Here is a 14,901-nt window from a genome sequence, read left to right as displayed (position 1 = left end):
AGACCACATTAAAACATCCAATTATAACTTATAATGCCATCTGCAATCTCCTAACATTGCTTGTATCTAGAAGACACCATCAGCCAAAGATGCCTTCCATCATTTGTCCAGACCATCACTGGTTTAAATCCCTTGACTGTACAGCCCAAACTTGCTTCGAGTGAAACCAGAATGTGGTATTCCTTTACTTTTAAAAAACAGTGGCAACACCCTTCTAGTGATCCAGATCTATACACTTAAAAACCCTCAGGTAGCCAAACAGCTTTGATTTAAAACAGATGCATTTGTTTACTCTATATAACCCTATCTTCTACCCTGACTAACCTCAACACTTTTTTAACAAGTCCAGGTATCTTTTCTTTCTTTCCTTTGTTTTCAGTTTTCCCCTTCACAGTTGAGACATAAGAATTCAGTCCTGAAAGCAGATTAAAAGGGTACACATGTGTGCTTAAAACAAGTCCTGTCTAATCAACCTAATCCTGCTACCTTTGCTAACCAAGACTCATGTGAAGTATAAATTATCCACGCCTATAGCAATTCTACAACATACTCAGACAGGAAACCCGAAAGGAAAAACTAGGGAGACAGGATAGGGAAGACAAAGAAAGTAGCCTGTGATTCAGCATTAATCAACTCAGACAACCCTATCAAGCACTCTATTTTTATTCCCAAGGATGATTAAACCACAGAAACGTGCACAAAGAGCCCAGCTTAATCTGTTCCCTTGCTGTTTACATATGCTATGTGACGGGCAACAAGTGGAAAGCTCTGAGCTCTAGTAAACACAGATTTACTCTGAATATGAATAAGCCTACAGCTATTTTTCATGGGATTAAGACAACTCTAGTCCTGCCCTTTTCAAAAAATCATGTGAATGCCAACTGTAGATAAAAATTCCAGCCAGATAGGATATTATACGGTAGATAAATATTTTTTAATGAAAATAATTTTATCCAAAAACTCAAGCAATCCCAACAACTAAAGATTACCTTCCAGGCCTAATGAAGCACGACTCTACACGTTACTGCTTTACTGTAATAGAACTGACAAACACAATGGCTTTCCCAAAGGTTTTTTCCTGAGACTGTTAATTACTCATTCAGAATAATTATATCCAAGATGGGCAGGAATAAGAGAAAGCTGCCTAAGATTTCTACAAACAGGTGTATAACTACGCAAAATACAAGTGTTTATGGCATATAGTGCAGTCAAGGTCTGGCTAGAAGTGAACATGATGCTTGCATACACCTTTATCCAGTGCAAGCCTTAAGTTTTCAGCTAAGACGGAAGTATGTGGAATAGTTATCTATTCATGCCATCATATGACCAAATATCTTAACTCATAGGCTCTGCCCTTAGGGCTAAATTTTGTCTTTTATTTGACCATGGAACAACAAAGGGCTATAATATAACCTTTCCAAATAAATTGTCACACAAAAGACCAGGGAAATGCCAGACCTCCTACCAGAAGTTTGTAGTACTTTACAGAAATTATCAGACTCTACATCTTGTTCCACACTTTCTTTTAAAGAAAAATCAAATAGAAGTCATACCAAACCTACAGACAGCTGTTTGTTGCCATGCATGCAGCCAAACTTACATTAGTCCTTAAATAATAATAAGGCACAAAGATGAAAAAGCACATGGTACACATCAAGTGCATATCATCATGCAATCAAACTTCAAATACATTTGGTTGACCTGATTCTTCCATCTGTTTAACCAATTCAAGAAGTCTTAAAGTATCACTCAAACCACATTTGCACCACAGCCATCATTCTGTCCAAAATAAAACTACAATCATGTGACTTAAAAGTTAAAAAGAAAAAAAAAAATCAGTACTGTTAAAAATATATTACATGAAGAAATAATTTACCTCATTATTCTGCAATGCTTGTTTTCCACTTCTTTTACTGCAGAGGAAAAAAGAAAGTATTTTACTTGTTATTAACACACTTCTCTGTGTTGATCTCTACACAGAAGAGACAAAAAGGAGAGTTTGGGATTTTATCCCTATCAATTTCTTTCAAAGCAGTCCAACATCTTCACAGCAGGGGCTACCTTTTATGTCAAACTCGCGTTCTGGTTTTATGCCAACTTCAAGGAGATCTGACTTCTTCAAGCTTTCAGTTTCACATACGGTAAATACATCTTGCTCTTTCACCTCCAAGTTTTGCTCTACCTTGGCTTATGTATCATGAATTCCTTGTGGTTTTATGTTTCTCACATACACGCTGCAATCATGGCAACGTGTTTCCACTGACCACAAATGAAAACTACATGAAGGCAGTTTCAGTAATCCAGGCAATCCAACTTTGATGCTTTGCACTACCTGCTTAAGGCAGACAGATCTGTTTTGCATTATATTTGACTTCCAAATAACATTTTGCTACATATAAAGATTATATGTAGTAAAATATGCTGCGGGGGGGGGGGAATAAAGTCAGATCCTATGAAACCAAGTTCATGCAAGGGTGTGTATCGGAAGCGGGGCTAGTTTTCATTCTGTCCTTTCCTTCCCCAGCATTTTACAGAACAGGTAGAAGAAAAATATCTACTGCTAAACAAACATTTCAAAGTACAATGCTATTCTTTTGTCCTCTCCTTTTAAGAAAGGCAAGCTGACGTATGAGACACTTAGTTTGTCTTCCTTTCTGACCATTCAAGCATCAGACAAGCACATGAAGCTGTAGGGAGAGCTTATGCATTTATGTAGTTTAAAAGTGACAGCTAACCACATTAAATTGTAACCTTCCATTTCTCAATTGTCATAACACTGAGAGCAGGCTGCCTTCAGCCTACAATGTTCATATGCTTTCAAGACAGCACCTAGGAAATTGCAGGGAAGCAGAAACCATCTAAGACACTGCTCCTTCTGCCTTCAACATCGAAACAACAGCAGACTGCCACCAAACCAGTTATCCTGCAACTTTATCAGCAGCATCATTTCACACTTGTACCTTAAACCTCAGCAAAGAAAGTATCTAGAATGAAACCATACCTATTTTCATTTATGATCATTAGAAAGATCTGTGACTGCCACTGACCAGTGAAGAGAAATAACTTACTATGGAAGAAATAGGCAAGGTATCAGAAGAATATGAGAAAAGAAGGGAAGGAGGAGACCATGAAAGTGACAAGGGAGAGATGCCAGTTTAGCAAGAAGTTAATTACAGGTAAGGACGAGAGGGAAGCCTGTGAGAAGATAAAAATCTTGTAGGACTACTTGTATGAAAGACAAAACAAAGACCATGAAGGGCAGCAGAGGGCAGACTGGGGAAAAATGCCTTAATAGAAGCTCAGAAGAGATACAACACTGTTGTCTGTCTGTACAGAAGTATGTCTGCAGAAGTGAGAACAGTGTGCAAAGTCTAAGAAACAATGCAGTTAGAAACTACATCCTGGCCATGCAGGAGCAATGTATTGATGGCACAAGAAACTTCTCAATACATACGTTGTAATTTTTCAAAGTACAAAAACCTGGCATATTTTGGAAGTGTCCTTGAGTATGGATCAGTCCAATGACATCTGTTTTGGGACTAGGAGAAATGGAGTCTTCTTAAGTGTAAGTTGTTATCAAGCAAAGGGGGTACTTCCCATGGCGAATTATAACTTCCTGTAATGCAGAATCAAAGTATGCTGCTCTTCCAGATATGTTGCAATAATTCCTGGCTTTGCTGCTTCAAGGCCTGCCAATGTTTGAAGTTACAACAGTTGTAATACACAACCATTTCAGCTCTGAAAGGATCAGAAGTGAATACATTCACATAGTAATATATTGAGAAGATGAGGCCCAAAATTACTCTGACAGCTGAATACCCTTGATGTATTTATTGATCCTTTTTTTCCTGCAGTAGGCCTATTGAGAGAAATTCAGCAGCTGGAACTACTGAGCTGAAACTGATTATCCATTAAAGGACTGTTCAGAAATAGTGATATTATACTTAATTGTGAACTCCCACTCAATTAGGATTTATATTTACAAAGATTTAAAGCATTTGTAAAATCAAAACCTAATGAAAAAGAGCTTTAACTGTTTTGTTCAATTTTTCTAAAATAAATAAATCAAAACAAGATTAGTTCAATAAGAAAGGAGACAATGCTATATATGAAGTCTGGATTATCTAGAAGCAGAGAAACCAATGTGGCTACACAGCTCCAAACACATTGCTCTTACTATTAAAAATAAATAAATCCATTTTTATTTTAACATGTAAAACCATTTTACTTGCAACAAAAGACTGTGCCACAGTTCTGCCTGGAGTAAAACTTCCACAGAACTTTTCCTCCCCAAGGGCCTCATTTTTTTCAGTCCAATACCTGCTGGCACTACTCCAGACTCCATTATACTCTCATAGATTTATCTTTGTGAGAATTGTGGTTGCATTCACACTGAATTTAAAGCCTAAATAACACCCTCAATTAGTCAGCAAAAATACATCAAGACTATCTGGTTACAGCAGAGAACTCTCACTTTGCAATAGATTCAAGCTCCCTGTTAGAGACCTCTCATTTGCTTAATGCTGGAGCATCACAAGCCTTATTGTGAAGGAAGGCAATTGCTACATGCTGTCCAAATTCTCTATTGCAAGTAATTCCTCTGGTGTCGGGGCCCTCGTCAAGCAGCACAACATAAGGACTGCTTGGAATAGAAACACAAAGCTGCCTTTTTCTGCAGTGTCAACTTTAGAGATTACCCTATCCACACATATCACTTTCCAGTTTGGATTGACGTGTGCTTTTTATTATGACAGGAGTGCCCTGAAGCTCAAATGCTACTAATGCTTGACCTGGTGCTGTGGTAGGGCAACAGGTATGATGCAGCTCAGGTTAGTACAATTCATCACATGCTTATTCGATCAAGATTCTTACAATTCAGGCAGCTACTATGAAACTGCAGAAAAGCTCTTCCTTTGATCTTTACTGTAGTTCCTCTCTCTTCATCACAAGTTACTCATGATGAAACCCTTCCCTGAGTGTATGTTTTGAGAGTGAAGCTGGGCTGGCTGGGGCAATGAAAGATCCCAAGGTAAAAACAACTTCCAGGCAGTTCGAATGGGAGCAGCAGTGATGCAGAACATGCCCCATATGGAACCCATCTATATCGTTCTCTACCTTGAAGTCAGAACTGTGCAGTGACTGTTCACCATTCATTTCTCCCCTTCTATATCAGAAAGTCCTGAGATATTTCTCTTGCCCTTCTCTGCATTTGGATTCTTTTTTTACTTCCAGCCATCAGTTCTCCATAGGCATTAGATTTTAGCAAAAAGAATTCAGTAATTACAGTTACTAAAAGAATATATGACCTTGCTTTAGGTGATCAAAACAAGGTACGGTGACAAAATAAGACTACAAGAACAAGCATGGCAAGAAAAAAAGCATGGCATACACCATGCTAATCCAGGAAAATAATTCATGACATTTTTGAACTTACGAATGCCTAAGTGCATCTTAAAAATTATGTGATTTTAAACTGAATCACTGTCCTGGTTTCAGCTGGGATAGAGTTAATTCTCCTCCTAGTACCTGGTGCAGTGCTGTGGTTTGGCTTTAGTCTGAAAACAATGCTGATAACACATCAGTGTTTCAGTTGTTGCTCAGTGATGCTTACCCTGATCATGGACTTTTCAGTCTCACGCTCTGCCAGTGAGGAGGGGCACAAGAAGCTGGGAGGAAGCAGAGACAGGACACCTGATCCAAACTAGCCAAAGGGTATTCCGTATCACAGCATGTCATACCCGATACAGAAACTGGGGGGAGTCACCCAGAAGGGGCCAATCGCGGCTGGGTATCAATCAGCGGGTGGTGAGAGAATGTGTTGTACATCATCTGCTTATTCCTTCCTCTATTTCCTATTATCATATTTTACTTTTATTTCAATTATTAAAACTGTTCTTACCTATACCATGAGTTTTTACTTCCCTGCCCCTCAATTTAAACTACAATAACCACGACAGCTTACATTTGGAAAGAATGTTTTGAAAGCATGAGTCAAGCACAAATTAATACAGTAACAGTTGCCCAGAACTACACAAAACCTTTTATATTGAGTTGCTTTATTTATTTGAAATAATAAAACCCATGGAAATATAAAAGCCAGCTTTCTTCCAAGCTCTTACTGTACCAAAAGAATCCCAAGTTGTGTAGCAGAATCATTTAACTTACTATAACTCATCTCCAACATCTGCTTGCTTTTCAGTGTTCCACGTGGAACATGCTAGACTGAAACCAAGTTTACTGGCAGAGAATTATGAAAAATGCCCTGCCAACACAGTAATGAAATAAGAGACATCACCAAGTAGATGATGGGCAGACTAACTTTTGAGCTTCCTTAATGCCCTCACGGTCAAGGAAGGGTGCTGATGACGAGGTTTTTGAAAAGGGTTACCCAGACAGTATGCAGATAAGAAAAATTATGGTACTGAAATACTTCTAACACTGAGCCAAATCTACTGGTTTAGATAGGAATAGTTCTTGGTAAGGATAAGAACACAGAATATTCCAAGATGAAACAACACTTAAAAGTGTTCCTGCATAGTTTCTTTACAATTTTCTACGGAAGCATTAAAAATCTTAATCATATACACCCCTCTGCCTCTATTCAGCAGGTACTACTTCTACACAAGTCAAGTCTTTCTCCAAACTCCCAGTCTCAGGTTTAAGTTTTAAAGCAATCAGTAAGTCAAATTCTACTTTGAAATATAGAACTACATCCATAGGTCACCTTGGTTGATGCAGCAACCCCTCTGCAGCAATGCAGATCACAACCCAAGAACAGATCATGTAGAATCAAATACAAAGTACTTTTTATTCTGATAATCTGTCTATGGAATAAGCTTCCAGAACACCTAGACTAAGTAATTCTATAAAAGTTTTCATTTGTACTGAGGATGAGAAGGAGCTTCTGTAAAGATTTAGAATAGTAACAGTAATAATAGTAATAATAATTTAAGAACCTGCAACTTTCATCTGCTTCACATGACCATCTATGGTAAATAAACCAAAGATCAGAGTGAGTTTAATCTGCATCAGTTTTCATGGTGTTTCTTCTGATTGCTACCTTCATGCTAAACAAATCAAAGCATTCTTTCAAATTTATTTTCTGTGCTCAGACCCAAAGTAATGCTTCTAATGCAAACTAATGCAATGTCTTAGACATTCCTTATCGAGGTTACCGTTTATGATAGGGAGTCCTAAGATCAGTTTTGGACCACAAGTACAAAAAAAAGGGGCAGAGGGCTATGGTGATAGTCAGGAGGGTGGAGCATTATCCCAATAAGGGGAAGCTGAGGGAAGGTTTGATCATCCTGGAGAAAAGCAGCATTGGGAGAACCTAATAGCAGTTTTCCATTACCTAAGAGGCCACTGAGACTGCACTGGACTCTACATGGGCACACAGCAGAAGAGAGACAACAGACTTGAACTGAATCAGAGAGGCTCTAATTGGATCTGAGTATTAAAAAAAAAAAAAACAAGACAAAAATTTATGATAATCCCATGCAATTTCAGTCCCCAAATAAGTGCAGGTCACATCATTCAATCTTTGGGTTTAACTCTATTTCTGTAGCAGTGAAGCTATTCTCTCTAAAGAAACATGCAACAGTGGTGGTTACTCATTCTCACCACTGCTGAAGAAGAAAGTGATTTGAGAAACTGGGAAAAGTCTTTAAGAGGCCATTGAGCCCAGTTCCTAAAGGTCTCGGGAATACTAGGGCTGTGGTACCTTAGTAGCAAACAGGAAGATGTTAAAAGGACAGCTGCCTTTGCTAATACCTGCCTCCTTCCAGAACAAAGTTCAGCAAAAGCAATCTACACCCAGCTAAGAATAACAAAATTGCAGAGGAAGACTTCCTCTTGCAGATAGGCAAGACTTCCAGTTTAATGACAGGTGAAAAGAAAACGAGGGGCTGAAAAATGTTATGCTGTGCTTGACTGCAAAAACAGCTACATGTTTCAGGTCATGCTACCTTCCTTCTGTAGAGGAGGATGACTAGCTTCTGCTCATCACAGTGCAAAAGAAAAATATCTGGTTTAGGGTTAAGTGGAGCTTTTCAAAGAGCAGTTACCTCTAAGCAACCTTTGTATTTGTATTTTGCAGACCTTACGTTCTAGAATGGTACTGGGCAATTTTCATAGCTTTAAAAAAAAAACCCTAACACTACACAATCAAAAAAAAAAAAAAAACCTAAAGGTGAACAATTTTGTAGTAGCCCACAGTTATTTGTACAGTTTTCAGGTCAGTATTGCAGTCAAGGTACTACTGGGACACTGTAAAAACAGAACACAATTCAAATTACTAAAGACTGAATGCAACAGCATACCTTGGTTACCATGTGAAGAAATAACAGCTACAAGAAAAGTATAGTGTCACCCACAGCACACTCACTGGTAGACATAGCTTCATACTGCATACCCCACACAGAGGAACAGAGAGCAACTGCACAGTTATTTCAGGTCATGGGCAGCAACCTTACTCAGAAGCCTGGGCACAGTCCAAAAGCATGCCCATTTACACAGTGCACCCTGAGTACACATAGATACCAAGAGCACTATTTTCTTGGCTCTAGGTTGGTGGCTAGTTGCAGTGTGAGCAAAAATAATGTGAGGGGAAGGCATTCAGGCAACCAAGGGGACTCCAAGAAGGCCAGCTATGTCACTGCAAGCAAGGGCCTTGAACTGCTCTGAAAGTTTCTACAAACATTTGAGAAAGCAAGAAAGCACAGCTGTTGCAGAGGAAGTTTTAACTTTCAGTAGCAGTCTGCACCTCAATAAAGTAACATGTAAAGAAAAACCTTAGAGCTGTTAGTTTTTCCACACGCTTGTGCTTTGGCCTCAGCTGTGGCTCTAGCTCTCCCTCATGGGTAACAGTGGAAGACTTCAAGCTAGCTCCCTGAAAAGCGAAAAACAAAAAGTTTCACACTCTTACACACACTTACACTAGAGCTTGGCCTAGACAGTGATAATTTTATGCAACTTAATAAGAGAGAAACCACTAATTAACTATCCAGGCCCAAAACAAAGGCAGTCTGAATGCTAGGACCAGGGCTGAGTCATCTGGTATCTCCTGTCTCCATACCCTCCAGCTGGAAACAGGTTTTCTGAGCCTCAGGCAGGTTTTTCTACAAGATTATATTTTAGATGCATTTACTAGCAATCCTATGTGTATGTTTTGTCTGTTTTGTTCTGTTTTTAAATGCCAGTGCATATACAGAAGGCAGCAGGCTCAAGAGTCACATTCACATTCTGGATTAACCTACTTTAATGTAGTTGGCATAGAGTTTCTTGGCTGGTTGGTTTTGTTTTAGTTTGACACCTGCCTGATTTTCACAAATCAGCATTGGGTTCTCTTTAAGGCTTTTACATACATGGAAGCAGTCTATTAATCTACAGCAGTATCATTTCACCCTCCTTGTCACAGGTGACTCATCTCAAATATGTCCCTTTATGCAAAGTACACTAGTAAGGCTCACCCAAACATCTTCAGAACCTACAGAAATGAGGCAAACAAAAGATAACATCACAAATGTACAAAACCAGAATAAAAATGCATGACTTGCTTCAAGTTACAATAGCCACTTGCTATATTTAAACTTGTGTTACATTTGAAAGCTTCTCCCAATGTCTGAACATGTATCCATCACTGCCGATTGTCCTTGTATCAATCACTGCCAAACTAGGTTCATGGGCAGGCCAGCTGATGACGTAAGCAGAACATCTACTTCCACCCTGTCAGAAGAAAGAGGATGAGAAGCCCAACAACAGACAAGTGCATACCTCATGTGTCACAGTTCATCTTAACTGTGCAAAACCCTATTTGATGTACACTGTGTCAACAACTCACTACATCAACACAAATGAGCCTTTCTCCTTGCTGCAGGTGTGTCTAACCTCTAAAACCCCAAGCATGCTTTGTTTTGTCCCTATGCATTATTCTTCTCCACAGGATGGACGCCAAACTGGGGTTCAGAAGCTCAATCTATACAAAATTAAATGTCCATACTCTAGTATACTTTTAGGTTCTAATGGACACAACCAGGCAACAGGAAAGGCCAGCTGTCCTGAAGCAGCTTCTAAAATCTTTTACTTCTAATCTGTTACAAATTCCTTCCTGTTAACTCCATTCTGTTTCTTTTCCCTAATGCTGCAGTTCCAAACTCTCTAGCCTAATTACCTCCTATTGCTCCTTCTTCCAGCATAAAGTTGTATGAGTTAAATACCTTCTTTCTGAGAGCAATGCAAGTTCTTTCTCCACTTGTGTAAGTACTTTATTTTAAACTACACAGATATTCATGAACAATTCTCATTAGAGGGATAACAGACAATATCCAGCTCCTTTATGGAGCACCCCTTAAGGTTTTATTTCCAAAGAAATCAAATCTTCAGCAAACATTCTGCTGCTTCTTGTTTGAGGCAGGATTAGGGAAAAGAAATAAATAGAATGGAGTGATTGTTTTTTTTTCCTGTATCACATACCCAGGATAATGGAGTTTCTCAAACAAGATAACTTCTTACAATTCTAAAAAACCCAAATACTACAACTGAAGTTGTAATTGCATTTTCATATAACAACTTTCCCCCTCCCAACAAGAAAGAAAGCTTTTCCAAGGAAACAAACTTATGGAGGGAAGCAACTCAAATAGAGAAACACTATTTTTCTTTCCATGTTTTACTCCAAGGAAGTAACATGGAACACTATCATGTTACTATAAGCAAACAATGCTATGTCATTCCATTTTGGAGGATTTTAGAAAATTGTGGTTAAAATATACTGTAAACTGCAAGTGATACCGCCTCTCAGTACTGCAAAACTGAGCAGCAGTGTAATAGCTCTTGCAGAAGAACATCTGTGACTAACACAGCTAGCACTAATTGAGTGATCTTTGACCTACTAAGGCAGGTTAGCATAACATATACAGCTTAATTATTCATACATTACTACTTGATAGGAGTTGTACTGGACCTTGCCCCTATTGTCTAACAGCAGGAAAGTAGGTGAAAGTTGCCTCTTCTTTCCTTCCTGCTATCATTTCTAGAACTGATTATTCTATATAAAAAGAAAACGCACACAACATGAGAAGCCTATGTAAGATAACTTTTGTTACGTATTCAAATGCATTTGATTTGCTAAAATAAGATTATGTTCTCTTAATTTATATGTTATTTCCTTGTCAACTTTGGCCAGCAGTGACACTGACCTATGGCTGCCACTCCAGCAAAACTTTAAAAGCATTCACCTTTGGCTTTAGAAGTTAAAAACTAAAATTTCACCTTCCAGAATTCAAAAAGCTAAAATCCATCTCCCACTAACATGACACAACAGTTTTAGGCTTTATATACCAAGCTTAACAAATAAATTCACATATATAAAAATAAATCACCACTATTCCTCACAAGCTTTACTCAGTCAAGCTCAAGCATCAGATATATTACCAGTCCTCTTCCAGACCATCCAGATTGCCAAGTGAAATTCTCCTCTATAGGAATAAGAAAATAAATTTAGGATGGTTGTACCCTCCTAACTTCTCTCTCTTCCCAAAGAGACAGGGAGAAATTCAACACAGAAATTAGAGGGTACATTAAGCCCTGGAGATTTTTATCCCTGCTGTGCCAAGGTTTACCACTTGTTATTTTATGTCAGCATCATATTCCACCACAAGGATGCAGAATCCTCTCTGAAAGTATGCTATAATTTACATCAGCAACAGTCCCTTAAGAAATGAATGAATGATACACAAATTAATGAGACTAAAGGAGGACAAGGCAATGGTAATAACTGGATGCTTTTGTAAAGGCTGGTGATGTAGTCAATGTAAGCTTTCGTACTGCCCAAACCCAACAGTGCTCTGTGACGCTCTTGGCCAGGTGTGCCTCAGAAGGAAACATGGAGAAAAGAATGAACACCAGTGGGCAAAACCATCCTCAAAAATAGCATTCTAATATTACTGAATAATTCTAATATTATTGAACAATCCTAATATTACTGAAACAACTGAATGCTGGATGTTAGATTTTGGTATCCATGACCACAATACAGTACCAGTAGTAAATAAGAGCTAAGCTGCGCAGGGACTAAAAGCATAAAGCAGCACATACACACGAGTGAACAAGTTTGCAAGCATGGCACTTATTTTAGCAACTGCATTTCTAATAGATTTGACAATGCAAAATGGCTTTAGAGAGGAAGATTACAGAAGTAAAGGACAAGCTATTAGAAAGACTGCAGTACAGATAAAGGGGACAGATCATGTCAGGCTCTCACAACTCCATTCAACTGCTAAACTAGCTAGAATATAATTTATAAATCATCTCCACTTTCCAAGTCTCACTAATCTTGTAATAGCATTTGGTCTACTTAATACATATGAATGTCTCAGGTTTTTAGCAGTGTACCTAGTAGAATCAAAGATTCATATGGGAAGCACACATTCCAAACATAGTCTTCAGTATCAAGGCTAACACTCCCTTTTCAGTATTTTGACTCTCAAGCTAATAGATGCATTGCCACTGTCAAGTCATGCAGATCAGCATCAGAAGATCTCCAAGCAAGACAGTTTATGGGGACAACCAAGGATCCACATAATATTTATTTCAGGGGTAGATGGATTACTCTGGACAAGTTCTAGCCTGCTGCTGCCAACTGAATGCTACTGGTAGTGGGAATAAAGTGCACTGTGCCTGCATTTACATTTGAAGATGTGCTCTGATCTGAATCTAACCTAGTTCTAAGATCGCTCCTCAACAGAAGGAGAGCAAGGTAAGTGTGGACAACTGGGAGAGTCACTTTAAAAGAATATGCTTGATCTGAACCAAAACATAGATGCTCCCATGCAGAACATCTGTAGGGCTTAGTCTTTCTTAAAAACACCACTGTAACACATTAAGCATGAAAATCTTGCACTACAGTGTCAGTAACTCCCTCAGCTCACCATTTTATGCCCTTCTATACAGCTTTTCTCCTTTTTTTTACATTACTAAATTAAGCCAGGATACCTGAAAAATATGATCCCTCCCTACAAGTCTGATAGAAGAGTAAGTCTCAGCAATGGTTTGGGATCTTGTGATTTTGACTTTCATACAAACAATGCAAGGCAGCAAATGCGTAAATTGCCAGCAGTGTGTTAATTGCTGACATGTTGTATGACAAGGTTACCTAACTTCACACAGCTCTTAAAGACTATCATGTGTACGAAAGGAATTAGTTAAAATAAAACTAGATTGTTGCTTAATCGCAGGTATGTTATTAATTCTGTTGAGTAAGTCCATTTCACTGTCAAGATCTAGCACCAGCACAAATTTGTAGCGACATGATAACTGTGCTACTGTAACACAGCAGGTCTTTAACATACAGTCAATAATCCACAGCCTAAAATATGCTAAAATCACAGAAGTATTGAACCTCAGGTACACTTTTCATCTTACATACCTTACAGTACCCAAGTGTTTCACAGGAGATTAACAAACAGACACCCTAGCACACATACACCTGGAAGCTATCCTCATAAATAACATAACCATATACTACCTCTTCAAGATCGTTACCTGTGTACCTTACACGGCAGCACTACAACAGCTGGAGCCCATGTGCAGATAAGGCATCCTACGACATCCCTATTAGTCAAGCGTCTAATGCTTCCTTTTTGATCCAAGACTTGGAAGAAGCTACAGAAGCTTGAAAATGCTCAAATCCTGTGTCTAGTTCTGGACCCCTCACTGCAAGAGAGACATGGAGGTGCTGAAGCGGGGCCGGAAAAGGGCAACGAAGCTGGCGCAGGGCCTGGAGCACAAGTGTGATGGGGAGCGGCTGAGGGACCTGAAGGGTTCAGTCTGGAGAAGAGAAGGCTCAGGGGGGACCTTATCGCTCCCTACAACTGCCTGACAGGAGGATGGAGCCAGGAACAAAGTGACAGGACAAGAGGAAACAGCCTTAAGCTGCACCAGGGCAGGTCTAGATGGAGCTGAGGAGCAATTCCTTCCCCAGAGGATGCTCAAGCATTGGAACAGGCTGCCCAGGGCAGGGCTGGAGTCACCGTCCCTGCAAGTGTTCACACACGGCGGAGAGGAGGCCTCAGTGCCATGGGTTAGTGGTGGCCTTGGCAGTGCTGGGAATGGTCGGACTCCATGATCTTAAAGGTCTCTTCCAACCTGGGTGATTCTACGGTTCCACGACTGCGCCCCAAGGAAGTCGGGAGGGGGAACGCAGCCGCCTGACCCCTCTCCACAGACGCCACCTCTCCAGGAGGACGGCGCCGGGAGGACGATGCATGCAGCAGCCGCGCCTGGGGGTGCCCCCTCTGCCAGGCCACAGCCCTCCCCGGCCTCAGCCCGCCAGCGCCGGCCCCGCGCCTGTCCCCGGCTCTCCTCCCGCTCCGCGGCCTCACCCGTGCTGCGCTGCCGCCCGCCGCTTGCCGAGCACCCCGAGGAGCGCGCAGGCAGCGGCGGCGGCCCCGGCGATGGCGGAGTGGCGCGCGGTGAGGTACTTGCTGTAGGCGGCCATGGTGCGAGTACAGCCGCGGAGCGCAGCCGGTCGGAGCCGAGCCCAGCCGAGCGGGCGCAGAGAATGCCGGGAGCGGGGCGGGGCCCGGCCGGCCACTCCCCCGCTGAGGGGACGGACCGAGGCGAGTGTCGCCTGAGGAGCGATGGTGAGGGCGGGTCGTGCAGCCGGGGCAGTGGTAATCAATGCTCCTTTCCCTGTGACCCATGCCAGCGGGCGCGTCTCATGGCCCGGGAGCGGGTGAAAGGGAAGGGGTCGGGCCTCTCAGTCTGTGCCTTCATTACCTCAGGCACCCCCGGCTTGGCGCCTCCTGCTCCGGTCGCTCGCTTTCCCGGGGCGTACAGTGTGATTTCCGAGTGTGGCTTTTGAATGCCACATAAAAGTGGAGACAACACGAAATAAACTGCTAA

At 40.8% G+C, this 14,901-nt stretch overlaps 1 protein-coding gene across 1 annotated transcript in view; it reads right to left on the bottom strand.

The window, feature by feature from the left end:
- ABCD3 (ATP binding cassette subfamily D member 3) overlaps positions 1–14,539 on the bottom strand; it is a 28,908-nt gene extending 14,369 nt beyond the window's left edge. The window contains exons 1-2 of the mRNA XM_057402754.1: positions 14,379–14,539; positions 1,877–1,913 (exon numbers count right to left, since the gene is read on the bottom strand). Coding sequence (XP_057258737.1) covers positions 1,877–1,913; positions 14,379–14,494 — 153 coding nt within the window. The 5' untranslated portion in view covers positions 14,495–14,539. The remainder of the gene's footprint in view (positions 1–1,876; positions 1,914–14,378) is intronic.
- Between the last annotated feature and the right edge of the window lie 362 nt (positions 14,540–14,901).

The sequence above is a fragment of the Pezoporus wallicus genome, unplaced genomic scaffold (assembly GCF_028554395.1).
Source record: "Pezoporus wallicus isolate ANWC-B61680 ecotype Strahan unplaced genomic scaffold, APGP_CSIRO_Pwel_v1 contig_8333, whole genome shotgun sequence".
Lineage (NCBI taxonomy): Eukaryota > Metazoa > Chordata > Aves > Psittaciformes > Psittacidae > Pezoporus > Pezoporus wallicus.
This window is presented reverse-complemented; position numbering and strand designations above follow the sequence as displayed.